Source organism: Trichosporon asahii (assembly GCF_000293215.1).
Source record: "Trichosporon asahii var. asahii CBS 2479 unplaced genomic scaffold scaffold00002, whole genome shotgun sequence".
In the NCBI taxonomy this organism is placed as follows: Eukaryota; Fungi; Basidiomycota; class Tremellomycetes; order Trichosporonales; family Trichosporonaceae; genus Trichosporon; species Trichosporon asahii.
The window spans coordinates 544622-557914 of NW_014040922.1; the positions used below are offsets into that span (position 1 = coordinate 544622).

At 58.1% G+C, this 13293-nt stretch overlaps 7 protein-coding genes across 7 annotated transcripts; 5 read left to right on the forward strand and 2 right to left on the reverse strand.

Moving 5' to 3' along the window:
• Positions 1-28: 28 nt before the first annotated feature.
• On the reverse strand, positions 29-1578 carry A1Q1_00023 (GSNO reductase; the record flags this gene model as incomplete). Its single annotated transcript, XM_014328864.1, has 6 exons — positions 29-474; positions 518-776; positions 837-1116; positions 1345-1417; positions 1469-1505; positions 1558-1578. 6 exons carry the CDS (start codon positions 1576-1578, stop codon positions 29-31), a joined length of 1116 nt encoding a protein of 371 aa, XP_014184339.1.
• Positions 1579-2914: 1336 nt separating this feature from the next.
• On the forward strand, positions 2915-5089 carry A1Q1_00024 (biogenesis-related protein; the record flags this gene model as incomplete). The annotated part of the gene is made up of 3 exons (XM_014328865.1): positions 2915-3004; positions 3042-4462; positions 4684-5089. The coding sequence occupies 3 exons, from the start codon at positions 2915-2917 to the stop codon at positions 5087-5089; spliced, it is 1917 nt and encodes a 638-aa protein (XP_014184340.1).
• Positions 5090-5293: 204 nt separating this feature from the next.
• On the forward strand, positions 5294-6271 carry A1Q1_00025 (uncharacterized protein; the record flags this gene model as incomplete). Its single annotated transcript, XM_014328866.1, has 1 exon — positions 5294-6271. The coding sequence occupies one exon, from the start codon at positions 5294-5296 to the stop codon at positions 6269-6271; it is 978 nt and encodes a 325-aa protein (XP_014184341.1).
• A 199-nt stretch (positions 6272-6470) lies between these two features.
• A1Q1_00026 (uncharacterized protein) lies at positions 6471-7121 on the forward strand (the record flags this gene model as incomplete). The annotated part of the gene is made up of 2 exons (XM_014328867.1): positions 6471-6904; positions 7010-7121. The coding sequence occupies 2 exons, from the start codon at positions 6471-6473 to the stop codon at positions 7119-7121; spliced, it is 546 nt and encodes a 181-aa protein (XP_014184342.1).
• Positions 7122-7205: 84 nt separating this feature from the next.
• A1Q1_00027 (uncharacterized protein) lies at positions 7206-8183 on the forward strand (the record flags this gene model as incomplete). Its single annotated transcript, XM_014328868.1, has 1 exon — positions 7206-8183. One exon carries the CDS (start codon positions 7206-7208, stop codon positions 8181-8183), a length of 978 nt encoding a protein of 325 aa, XP_014184343.1.
• Positions 8184-8529: 346 nt separating this feature from the next.
• A1Q1_00028 (uncharacterized protein) lies at positions 8530-10832 on the forward strand (the record flags this gene model as incomplete). Its single annotated transcript, XM_014328869.1, has 2 exons — positions 8530-9484; positions 9739-10832. The coding sequence occupies 2 exons, from the start codon at positions 8530-8532 to the stop codon at positions 10830-10832; spliced, it is 2049 nt and encodes a 682-aa protein (XP_014184344.1).
• A 376-nt stretch (positions 10833-11208) lies between these two features.
• Positions 11209-12849, reverse strand: A1Q1_00029 (tryptophan 2,3-dioxygenase; the record flags this gene model as incomplete). Its single annotated transcript, XM_014328870.1, has 1 exon — positions 11209-12849. The coding sequence occupies one exon, from the start codon at positions 12847-12849 to the stop codon at positions 11209-11211; it is 1641 nt and encodes a 546-aa protein (XP_014184345.1).
• Positions 12850-13293: the final 444 nt, after the last annotated feature.

The following is a 13293-nucleotide window of genomic DNA, read 5'->3' on the forward strand; positions in this document are numbered from 1 at the left end:
ATATGCTTCATTCCACGACATTCTAAGTCTACTTCTCCTCGATGAGGCCGTCCTGCTGCATGTTGACGACGCAGCGGATGCAGTCGCCGGCGTGCATGTCGTCGAAGGCCTTGTTGATCTCCTCAAGGGGCTGGTTGTGGGTGACGAACTGGTCGACCCAGAGCTTGCCGTTGAGGTAGTCGTCGACGAGGCCGGGGAGCTCGGTGCGGCCCTTGACGCCGCCGAAGGCCGATCCCTTCCAGACACGGCCGGTGACGAGCTGGAACGGGCGGGTCGAGATCTCGGCGCCAGCGGGAGCGACACCGATGACGTTGCACACACCCCAGCCCTTGTGGCAGCACTCGAGCGCCTGGCGCATGACCTGGACGTTACCAGTGGCGTCGAAGGTGAAGTCGAGACCGCCGTCGGTGATCTCAACGAGGTAGTCGACGATGCTCTTGCCGCCGGGGACCTTGGTGGGGTTGATGAAGTCGGCTGGAGTGTCAGTTTCAGTGGCGCGTTATCAACCTACTGGCACCGAACTTCTTGGCCCACTCCTCCTTCTTGTCATGGACGTCGATGGCGATGATGCGCGAGGCGTTCTTGGCCTTGGCACCCTGGATCAGGGCGAGACCGACACATCCGATACCGAAGACGGCAACGGTCGAGTTCTCAATGTCAGGGGTCTTGGTAGCCGCTCCGTAGCCGGTCGTGATACCACATCCGAGAAGACAGGCCTTGTCGAGGGGAGCCTTCTCGTTGACGGCGACGACCGAATACTTGGAGACGACGGTGTACTGGGAGAAGGTCGAGGTACCCATCTGGATGTCAGCTCAGTGCAGCTCTCAATAGCTTACGAAGTGGTAGAGCTGCTTGCCCTTGCAAGTGAAGCGCGAAGTGCCGTCCGGCATGACGCCCTTGCCCTGGGTAGCACGAACAGCGCCGCAGAGGTTGGTCTTTCCGCTCTTGCAGAACTTGCACTCGCGGCACTCAGCGGTGTAGAGGGGGACGACATGGTCGCCGACCTTGACGTTGTCGACGTTGGGGCCGACCGACTCGACAATACCACCACCCTCGTGGCCAAGGATGACAGGGAACTGACCCTCGGGGTCCTTGCCGGAGAGGGTGTAGTCGTCGCTGCATAGGTTAGCTTTGCATCCACCACACGCAGATTTCGGAGTCGGAACAGCCTGTGTTTTGGTCGGCAAACGATGGAAAACACTGGGATGCGCCTGAGAAGCTCGGATGTGGGCAGTGTTTTCGGCTCAACCGGAGAAGTTCGGCTTCGAATCGATACCTACGTGTGACAAACACCGGTGCTGACTGTTAGCTTTGGAAGTCCATCGGCGGCTGCACAGAACTCACTAGAGGATCTTGATGCGGACCTCACCATCGCGAGGAGGAGCGACCTCGACGGTCTCGATGGACAGAGGCTTGCCTGCGGGTTAGTCATGTTTGCGGTTGCCGGCGAATCGGCGTTGTGACCTACCGGCCTCCCAGGCGACGGCGGCCTTGCAGGTGATAGTCTGGAGTCAGTTGGAGAACGCGATCTGTCGCCTCAGGCGTAATCGAGCGTACCTTGCCCTCAGTAGACGACATTTTGAAGTTGAACGTTCAAAGGAAGATGGACTGGAGGAGAAATCCCACAGTGGGCAGCTAAAATACCGGGGCAGGTGGAGGTGGTGGAGGCAGCGGCCAACCAGCAGGGAAGTCACCGCAGCGTGCTATGACGAACCTGGCACGACACTCAATGCGGCACATCTTATTGGTGCCTCACGTTAAGATTAAGAACTCCTTTTACGTAAGTTCTCGGCGAGGATGTTTTAAGCATTTCTGGTCTACGAAAGACCCGGGTTCGATTCCGAGGCGACCAGGATTTCTTTTGCAAGCAACCTGGAGTGCTCGGTCTCTTCGTATCCGATCGGATCGGTGGCATATTCAGAAGCGAAGGGTGAGGGCCGAGCCCACGAATGCTGCTGTTGCGAGGCACTTGCGATTGGAGTCCCATCACGTCCCTGTGTCAAGATGTTTCTGTGACCTTCGCGATCAAAGTCCCCTGTGCAGCATCACGCGGCGCCAGTGTACGCGTGGTACGAGTGTACAGTGAGACTTCATCCCCGTTGCAGTCATCCCAGACGTGCCTCTCGCGGGGTGCGGCTAGAATCACCCGCTGAGAGCATGTGTCTCGTGACCAGGCCTTTGTTTGGAACGAGTGGGGGGATGCTGTTTGCCGTGTTGAGCCCCGCGGAGATGGTACCTGCTCGAGCAGTGCTTGTTGCTGCCTTTGATCACCCGTAACCACTGCATATGCTTAAGCTGGACAATTCCAGGTAGAAATCAAGTCGACGCCGATGGACGTCATAGAGGACGAACTTTATCAGTGACTCTCGAGCGCACTGCAGCCGACAGGGTGACGAGTATCACCGGCGGCACAATTGGAAGAGACGACTGTGCCCAGGCACGGGGTTAGAATCGCTAACAAATAGGCGAATAGCGGATGCAAAGTGATTAGGAACCAAGTTGTATTTTTCCTTTCGGGCCTATACGGGGTCTCCATCCGAGACTAGCTCAGGATTTGTTTGCCGCCCGTCCTGCCGCACTGCCGTCCTGCGATCCTGACCGCCGCCGCCTCGCGCAATCCTGCAGGACTGCAACACTCGAGACTCGTCGCTCGATATCAGTTCTCATACCTTCGCCCTTCGTCACGCCTCGTCTCTCTCTCGTCACGGCTTTGCACTCTCTCTCACCACCCCTCGACCTCGTGGATACCCTCTCTCGCCACCGTTCAAGTTATGGGTCACTAAACACTCTGAACCCGCCCCTCCCGCTGTGTTTATCTCAACGATCCGCTAGCTCGAGAAGCGACGAAATATCAAGACCAACGCGAAAAAAAGATCAGCCAAGGCAATCACCACCTCACTGAAGTTAGGTCGCTATGTCGTTCGTCTTCCCCTCCTGGTCGACGGCGTTCTCGCCAGCGTTCTATGACGATGCGAAAGCCATGCTGGAGACGGCCTTGAACAAGGTGAGTATCCGCGAAGGGTCTGGGCTGACCTACGTAGGGTAACAAGCCTCCTGTTATCCAAGGTCGTATCGAAGTCGTCGGGATGAGTATGGGCACGCAGCCGCCGACGTTGACTCTTCTCGAGATCGGTGACCTATCTTTGGACCGCTTTCGAGGCATCCTCCGTCTGGGATACCAAGGGGACGCCTGGATCGAGGTCCGATGTCGCGTGCAGGCGAACCCGCTCAGCCACAATCCGAATCTGAACCCGACGTCTACCCTCCCGGTCTCCGCCCCGTTGCTCGCGTCTCAGCCCCTCCTTGTCCCCATGACGCTTCGCCTGTCGCTCCTTCACCTCCGAGCGATCCTCATTCTGGTCGTTTCGGCTAGTAAGGGTATTACTCTCGTGTTCAAGAACGACCCCCTGCAGAATGTGGAGGTGTCGAGTACTTTCGATAGTGTGGAGGTCATTCGAGGGTACCTTCAGCAAGAGATCGAGGGACAGCTGCGTGAGATGTTCCGCGAGGATCTGCCAGGCATTATCCACCGTCTTTCGCAGAAATGGTTTTCGAAGGGCACAGGCGGTCATGTCGAGACTCCGTATCGCGATGTGGACAATCCAGACAACAGCGCCAACAGCATTCCGCCCGTGTATGACGATGAGGACGACGACCGCGACCCCACTGAGGCTCCGCAAGACATCTTCCCTCCAAATGGCAACGGCTCTGGCATCTCGCACTCGACCCCGAAGAAGCGTGGTGGACATCGCGTATCCAGCACCAACCTCCGTAATTCGACGTCCAGCACCGCCGGAGGCGCTGGCCTTTCAGAGTCACCAACATCATACACTGTCTTCCCCGACATTGAGAACTACGATCCGACCTATGGCCTGCGTCCCGAGGGTCTGCCGACGCATAGCGGGTACGAGGCGTTCGGTCGGCTATGGGAGAGGAACCGGTCTGGCGGCGGCCGAGGTCTTGGCTCGCTTATGGGTGAGACAGAACACACTCCCTTGCCTAGCCAACAGAACTCGGACGAGTCTTCTTCCGAGGAAGAGGAAGAAGCAGAGGAGGAAGAGTGCCTTTCTGAGACCGACGACATTGTCCCAGACCTCGAAGGGGTGCCTTCGCGATCGAGCTTCGAATGGGAAGCGTTCCCGGCTGTCGGTGGCGGCATGGTCAGCCGGCCGAGAGTGTTCCACGCCCAGTCGCAGATCCGCGCGCCGAGCGAGTCGGGCTTTGGCGGCGCCATGCCGAGCCCAGCGGCGACAGCCACTGGTGGCTCTGTCACGGCACGTGCCAGCAGTATCGGAACTTCGACCGTCGGCAGCTACGTCCCCGCGCATTCGACTCTTGTTGCGCCGAAGCCCGTGTCTCCTGTGCTGAGGCGCACGATGACGTCGAGCTCCGACTTTACTCGTCGCGATCTCGTCGGCCGCGATCGCGCCGGCAGCCGCTCACGGCCCGAGAGCCTTGCAGCGTACGCGATTCAGCAGAACATGCGTCAGCGCCCCCAATCTCCTCGTCGGAACACGGAACTGAACCATCCTGCTGTCAAGGGTGGCGCCTACGGTTACGCCTCGACGCAGCGCGTCGGCCACAGCAGCGCATGCCCGAGCCGAAGCGGGAGCGTGCCGCATCGTTCTCGACCCACATCGGCATGGGCCGCCGCCAGGGCATCACCGTGCCGCTGAATCACAGCGTGTCTCAGCTTGCGACCCTCTCGCTCAGCGCCAACACGCTCTCGCCCTACGCTCGCGCGCACGAGCACATTGCTGTCCGCTCCTTCCCTCACCTGGGCACTACTCCGCCCGTGGTCGCTGCTCCCCAAGAGGTCAAGGCCACGCGAAAGCGCATTTTCCGCCTCGGGTCCAAGCCCACCACTCCCGAGTCTGAGACGCCGAAGCCTCTCAGCCCCGCCCCCACCACACCCCCGCTCGAATGGGACGACTCCATCCAGCCGTCGAGCTCGAGCGAGGCGAGCCGTTGGCGCTCCTCTCGCCGCGCCGAGAGCAGAACGTCGTACGGCTTCCCCCGCATCCCGGAGGAAGACCTCAGAAAAGGCGCAGGCTACGTTCCCAGCCCGCCATCGACGCGTGTCCGATGATCTTGTTTGTTATCCCCTCTCTGTACAGCAGTCTGTAAAACACTGTTCCAAAATGCATGTACTACCTTCTACGCGCTATGAACGGGTATCAGATGACTTTTGGAGGGGGTGTGTGCAGAGGATCCGCGATTGGCGGCTCGCCACCTGTTCGCAGATTCCCTCACCGGACGCAGTTGCTTTTTCACTTCTCTCCAACTCAAAGACATGGTCACCATCGATATCGCATTCTTCCCCCACATCTTCGACAGCATCTTCGAGGCTTCTGACCATAATGCCTTGATTCGACTACGACAAACATGCCGCGCGCTTCGTAGCCGCATTGACGACGAATGGGGGCATTTGGCGTGGCTCGTCAAAGACGACCGGCCATATGCGGCAGTCAATCGGCGTAGCCTCATAATCCCCTGTGACTCGCCTTGCCTTAGACTCACTACCGTGCTCGACATTTGCCACGCCGATGACTGGTGCGACGTCAATGAAGTCCCGTCCTGCTGTCGGCCTGAGGTTATCAGAATCTTCTGTCTCGGGATCATACCGCTGACTGCCTGCACCAAAACAATCATCATTCTGGACCAGGAGTGTGGAGACATTGCTGGCTACTACATGGAGCCTCCCCCCGACCCGCAGTTCTCCATTAACATAATCTACAAACTAGATTACATGGTCTGGGAAGGTTCCGAGGGACGTTGTCCTCCGTTCTTCTCCTATGTCGGCAGAATGAAGCGATCCGCCGACGTATACCTGCTGTTGTCGGGTTGCAATCCTACCGGAGACTGCGTCAAAGATTTGTGCTACTTTATGATGGAATCTTTGACGGGCTACAAGAGTGGCGTTCGGGAAGGGGAAGCACCGCTCGGCTACGAACACAACTTCTACTTTGTCGACGTCCCATCGTGGTTCGACACCTCAATCACCGATCTGTCTAAAGATGACTCTGAACGTCTCGATCGTATTTTGACCACGCCCAGTACTTTCTACGCCCATATGTTGGCGGAGGCTGGATACGAGGAGGGACTGGAGGACGGCAGTGAAGCAGAGTATGCTCGCCACTGGCCACGCCTGGTGGTTCTGGAGCGCGTCTTCAAGCAAGTGCACTGCATTTCGAGGGAACAGATGCGCAAGCGTGTTGGCGATAAAGCATTCGACCTCACTTTTGCACCACCTATGAGAACTAATGTATAGTCAACTAGACCTCGCAACCTCTGACTACAAAAGATTCTTTCTCATGCATGTAGATACGAACCCGATGCCAAGTCCCGCACCTGAGAGTAGACCGTAGGACAGGGCGCTCGACCACTGTCCAGACTCCGCCAACATCTACGTGCTGTTGACAGGCTGCAATCCCGTGGACGGCTGCGTGAAGAATCTGCTCTCCTAAGCTATGTGGTATCTGGCGGACGAGATGAGCGACGTGTTTCACGAGCCCCCTTCCCCTCACCGGATCAACTTCTACTTCGTCGACGTCCCGTCCTGGTTCGACCTGTCGCTCACCGATTTGCGCAAAGACGATCCTCGGCGTCTGGACCAAGTATTGACCAAGCCGAACACATCCTACGGCTACTTACTGGAAGTAACAGGATACGCCAACGAGGTGTATGAAGACACTGAGGAAGAGTATGCTCGCACGTGGCCCCACGAAAAGGTCTTGGAACGCATCTTCAACCAGGTCCATTGCATCTCCCGAGAGCAGATGCGGAAACGAGTCGGCAAAGAAACCTTTGATCTAACATTTGCTCCGAAGGACATCGGTGCACCATCGTCCTCCAACCAGGCTGCGTCCAACGGAAGCACGCCCGTATCCTACGGAAGTAGCTCGTGAGCGGCTGAACTTGCCCACGCCACATGGGTCGCAGACAGTCTTTAGTCCGTGCCAACAACTTGAACGTAACGCAGTGGGCTGAGCTGAGTCGAACATTGTAGCTCAGGTATGCAAGATCCGGGATACCAACCCACTGATGAGTCGATGATGAGTCGAGCCATTCTCTACGCCGCGGTAGAATATGATGGCGAGAGTCCAGGATCCAGTGGCTGACTTTTGTTTATCGCCTACTTACCTCCCAGTACAAATAACTCAAATTGTCTTAGTCAACGTCGTCTTCTTACCCCATATCTTACCATGACAACTATCGACATTGCCTATTTCCCGCACATCTTCGACGCAATCCTCGAATCCGCCGATTTAGAAGCGCTCCTGGCATTGAGGCTCACATGCCGCGACATCTACGAACGGATCAGCGACGAATGGAGTTATGTGCAGTGGAACGTTGGCGAGGAGCATCGAAAGCACCTCTTGAAGGAGCCTGATGTCGCATACAACAAGCGAGGTGTTGAGGTGCCATGCAACAGCCCTTGCTTGCGGCTTGCTCAGGCAGTCGATCTGATCGACGAAAACTACGTGCCACCGCAAGACGATATCCCCAGCTTTCTCCGGCCCGAGATAGTCAGGTGTTTCGGCATATGGCCATCCACTGTGCTTGCCCGAGCCAAGACGCTCATATTCTATGAGGCCTGGGAGGTATGTCAACTGAACCACACTCTCTCGAAGCCGGTTCACGACCGCATCAACATGATATACCACCTGCATTTTCCTCCTGAAGATGGTTATTACAGTCGATACTTCGACGGTCTCGCGAACTGCCACCATTCAACGGATGTCTACATCCTCTTAACTGGCGTGGATCCAAGCCCGGGCTGCGAAGTTATAGAGACCTTGTTCGAGAGTATGGTGTGTTCTCTGGCCGACGAGGTGAAGGCCAAGGAAACCAGGACCAACTTTTACTTGGTGGACGTCCCCTCCTGGTTCGATGGGTCCTACACGTCTTGTTTGGAAGACGATCTTCGGCGATTGGATCACACCTTGACTAGCCATGTCATCTTCGAGACCTACCTGTTCAGCGGGTGGGATACTCAAGGTGAAGATGGTTGTTTCTACAGCACCACTCAATATCTTGCCGAAGAGAGAGCAGCGGCCTGTGAGCGCTTGTCCCAAGTGCGTTGCATTACGCGCAGTGAGATGCGTCAGCAGGTAGGCGACAAGGCGTACGACCTCACGTTTGCTCCGAGAGACCTTCGAGCGCTGAGGGCGTTCATCTGAGCGGTCACTTCTGGCCTTCAACCCTCGTATGCTCCATTCCCGCCAGCGACTGCCTATCTGAGTTTAGCAGGCAATATAGTAACCACGATCTCGGAGCTCAACAGCTGGAAGCTACTCGTGTTGAATCCAACTCTTCCGAGCTCTGTCTCATCGCGACCTCGTCTATGCAATTACTGTCTCCTGTACATTGTTTCATCTGGTCTTGGCATGAATGTGGGAGGGGCGCACCGGCGACGACTGCGATCTGCGCTTCGCCCCTGGTCTCACACGTCAACTGTCACAGCCTTTAGCCTCCTTTGTCTTCCTCCACTCCTTCAATCACTGACTCATCACTAAATTACTCAAAATGAAAACACTCGACATCGCCTACTTCCCGCACATCTTCGACACTATCCTTGATTTCGCCGACTTCGAGGCGGCTTGCCGTCTGAGGCTTACATGCCGCGCAGTGCACAAACTGATCGAGGAAGAATGGGGCCACGTGCGGTGGAACGTGTTTTCCGAGGGAGAGGTCGTCCTCAGCAAGAGAGGAATCCAGATGCAGACCGACTCGCCCCGTCTGCGCTTCACCAGCGTTCTGGACTTGTACTCCGAGGAGAAGTGGATGACGTCGGAAGACATGCTTGATCATGACTACCTCCGTCCCCAGGCCATCCGATTCGACCCTCACTCACTCTGGTACTACCCCATGAACAGCCACGCGCGCACTCTCATCGTCACCAGCGAGCGCGACGTACCGGGTCTCGTCGATTCAGCAGGTGAGCCCGCCAACGGCTCCAGAAACATCGTCTACTGGCTGCACCTTGACAGCGACGTTTTCGACTTTGAAACGGTTGGTGACATCCCGTGGCCCGCGGACATCTACTTTGTGCTGTCAGGGTGCCCCAACGTGGGCGGTCCCGTTGAGGACCTGTGCCAGAGTATCATGTGCCCCATCGATGCCTCGGTGAAGTTGGCCAGACACGACGACGTGCACTTCTACTTCGTCGATGTCCCTTCCTGGTTCGCCATCGACACATCGACGGCCAATGCCGCCTCCCCGTCCCTCCCCGACGACGACCGCTCCCAGGCATCCCGCCACAAGGCCAGACGCCTTGACCAAGATCTGACCCAGTTCGAGAGCTTCTACAACTACTTGCTGAACAGCGCCCGGATCGACGGCGTGGAAGAGTACGAAGGCTGGTGGCCGTCCCACAAGAATCTCAAGTATCTCTCCAAGGTGCACAGCATCACGCGCGAGGAGATGCGCGAGCGCGTCGGCGACAAGGCGTACAACCTCACTTTTGCCCCGCAGAGCATCCGTGCGTCACCGGCAGGCATCGCTTCCGATCGCTGCTCGTGATGATCCTTAGTTACTCGGCCGGCGCACGGTGCTTGACCGTTGGCGGTGTCTATTCATGCATGCCTTCCCCAGTTGAGGAGTTCTCCGACGCACTTTGTCCGTAGTCAGCTGCAGACAGCCCCCGCTGGTCTGCCTGTCGTCTGCTCTGGAGTGAGAGGACCCTGCGAGCGCCGATCGTAGTAGCGATTCGCCACTGTGTTTCACCCGGTCCAGTCACCTGGCCGGGCGTCTTCAACTTGCCTTCCTCACTTTCTTCCGATGTTGCATCCGCACACCCTTCTACGAGCCTTCCCCACTCTTGCCCACATTTGATGGCATTCGGGATGCCGGTCCTCGACATGGCATACTTCCCCCACATCTTTGACACTATCTTCAACTTCGCCGAGTTTGAAGCGCTCCTTCGCCTGAAGCTGACCTGCCGTGCCCTCTACCAGCGGATAGACAGCGAATGGGGTCATATCAAGTGGACCGTCGCAACAGCTCATGTCCGCCCTGACGCTGCATACAATAAGCGGGGTGAACGTATCCCGACCAACTCCCAGTGCTTGAGGCTCGCGAAAGTGCTCGACCTGAACGACGAAGACGGCTGTTCTCCTTCAACTATGGTCCCGGATTACCTTCGGCCGGAGATCATAAGAGTGCTCGGCACAGGAGACTACCTTATGTTCCCTCATGCCAAGACGCTCATCCTTTTCGACCTCATAGAGGCGACTTTGTTGGCTACGTACCTTAGCTATTCGACGCACGGCCACCTCGACTTCATCTATCGACTGGCTCTTCCTCCCTCTACGCCCGGCGCGGAGATGCAAGATGCCTTCGACGTAATTGGACGCTTCAAGTGGAGTGGCGACATCTATTATCTGCTCTCAGACATCGACCCCAGCCCAGACTGCTTGACCATCGAGATGCTGTGTCGTTGCACAATGGCAACGCTGGTAAGTGACGAGAGCGGCGCAGACGATATGGTCAACTTCTACTTCGTCGACGTCCCTTCTTGGTTCGACGCCTCCCACACAACCCTGCCCTCCGATGACCCCGAACGCCTCGACAATGTCATGGCCAGCTTCGACACGTTCTACGGCTACCTCCTGAAGTGCGCCAAGCCTGAGCAGGTCCCACCTTATGACCAAGATGATGATGCCGCCGACGACTGGTGGCCCTCGCCCAAAATGCGTAAATGCCTCTCCCAGATCCACAGCATCACGCGCGAGGAGATGCGCGAGCGAGTCGGCGACAAGGCGTACGAACTTACTTTCGCTCCGCAGGAGATCTGCGCGCCGACGAGCCTCCGCGCCGACGCCCCGTGAACATTCAACTGGCACGTGAATGCCACTTTGCTCCGTCACCGCTCCAGCTCTTCCGCGGCGCGGCCGTGGCAAGTCCTCGCTTTTTCGTCATTCCTTCCTTTTCCCACCATTGCCCCCGCCACCTTCGCTTCGGAATCTGCAAAGCACCCGCCCCGTCTCTTCCCGAGCCGTCGTCACTGCCAGCATATGGTGAGTGTGGCAAACGAAGAGTTCGCCACCCAAACCAACGCTGCTCCAGGGTATGCCTTTAGACCAAAAGATTCATAACAACTTAAGATTGGGCATCTAAATACAACTTCTCTAGCACCTCTAGTGCTCTGGCGCCCCTGCTCTAACTTTTCTCTATGCTGATTCGGCTATGTTTCTAACCGTACTTTTACGCGTCCTTGACCATGGCGCGCGACACGTTGTCCCTGCAGCGCTTCAGGAAGCGGATTAGGGGAGTGCCGCCGGTGCCGCGGAGCTGGTCGTCGCTGACGTCCTCCTGCTTCTCGGCGACCTCGCCCTCGCGTCCGAGGAGCTTGAGGATGCGCTCGCTCGGCGGGCGGCGGGCCTGCTGAACGATGTGGCGAGAGACAACACGCATGTGCTTGTCGCGGAAACGGCGGAGGGCGGCGAGCGCCTCGTTGTACGCCTCGGCGAGCTCAGGGTGCGTGTTCGCACGAGCGATGACGAGCGGGCGCAGCGGGGTCGGGTGCGCGGCGAGGTGGAGGAGGAAGGTGCGGTGGGGAAGGGGCATGTACTGCAGCATGCGCTGGAGGAATGTGGCCTCCACGGGGCCGCCAGACTGCTCAGTGGGAGTAGCGAGGGGCGCGTCATCCTCGTCGTCGTGGTGGTGGTGCTGAACCAGGGGTGAGCTGTTGAGGATGATGCGGGGCGACTCAGTTCCACCGGCAACGGCGATCGACTCGCTGTCCTCGTCGGCGCGAGGAGCGTGGTCGACAGTGAGGAAGACGTCGAAGGCGTGAACAACAGAGCTTTGTCCCGCGCTCGGACCCGAGAACTTCCGTCCCCGGACCTCCTCTCCGTCCTCGGTAGTGTAAGTGGAGGCAGAAAGCATGTTCTCAGCCTCTCCAAGCGAGTCATCCCCACTAGTTCCCAGGAAGAGCCATCCTGGGGCGTCCGGTCCGCTGCCATCACCGCCCCGGAACCATGGTCGGATGAGGTGGTAGAACTCTTCGGGATCAACCTCGGTCATCATCTTCAGGGTAATGTCACCAACGCGGTCGATCTGGACAGCGAGCTGGCGAAGGTAGACAGTGAGACGACGAAGAGCGACCTCGTCGGCGAGGAAGAGCTCGTCGAGACACTGGCGCATGAGAGCAAGTGCGGCGGCGCCGGCGGCCTCGCACTCGGCCGAGACAGTGTAGAAACCGGCCTCGGACTTGGTGCCCGTGAACGTTCCCAGGGTGCGCGTCGGCGGGTTGTCGGCGAGGTTGATGAGTCGCGACGAGTCGGTGCCCTGGACGTTCCAGAGTACGGTGTCGGCGTAGGTAAGGACGGGCGGAAGACCAACAAGAGGCGAGATCTTCAGGATGGGGACAGAGATACAAGCGGGGACCTCTGTCGGCTTCTCACCCTCGGTAGGGGTCGTGTGCACGTAGAAGTGGAGGAGGAAGGCGAGTACGAGGTGCGCGCGACGGAGGAGAGGAAGGTCGTTGAGACCAGCAATGTCGAGGACGGGCATGGCGCGGACACCTTCCCGCCAAGCCTCATCCTTAGGGCGGCCACCACCTAGCCGGACACCGTCTCCGGGCTGGTCACCATGAGCAGCCTCGAATGCGTCCTCCCACACGTCATAGGGCGGCGGCAGGCGCTCGATGTTGGCCTTCGGGGGAAGGAAACCAGTACGGACGTCGACATCGAAGTCGGCGGCAGCGAGCGAGGCGACGTTGGGCGCGGAGGGGGCAGCGTGCGAGGCGGTGGTGATAGACGTTCCGGGGTCGTTGGAGAAGGTCGGAGGAAGAGCGAGGAAGTGTCCCGGGGGGAGAGACGCGAGGGGGTGGGGGTGAGCCATTGTGTGGTCGCTGTGCGAGTGCTGTTGAATGCTTGAATGCAAGAACCAGTTGTGTGTTGTGTGGTCAATGAGGAGGTCGCGCAACAATGATATGGAGAGGGATATGTGAGGAGAGAAACGTCAAACAGGATTTGTGCATTTAGCATTTTGACCGGAACGCGTGCCCGCCGAAATCTGCCCCACCTACGCACTAACCCCCCCATCCGAGCCGAAGCTCCACTGCCATGCCGTCAGTAGTCAGCACCGGGCAAGCTCGCGATATCAAGTTTTGCTTAGGTGATCCGCCCCGTTTTTATCCAGCCCTCCCCTGTATCCCGGAGCCCGGGTGCAGAAACGTGGCTCCGCGCACCTCGTAACGAGCCATTCCGACTTCCGAGGCGGGGCCTCCACCGCGGTGCCCGCAAATGGCCACCCATTCCACCACCATACAGCATCATCCCGCCC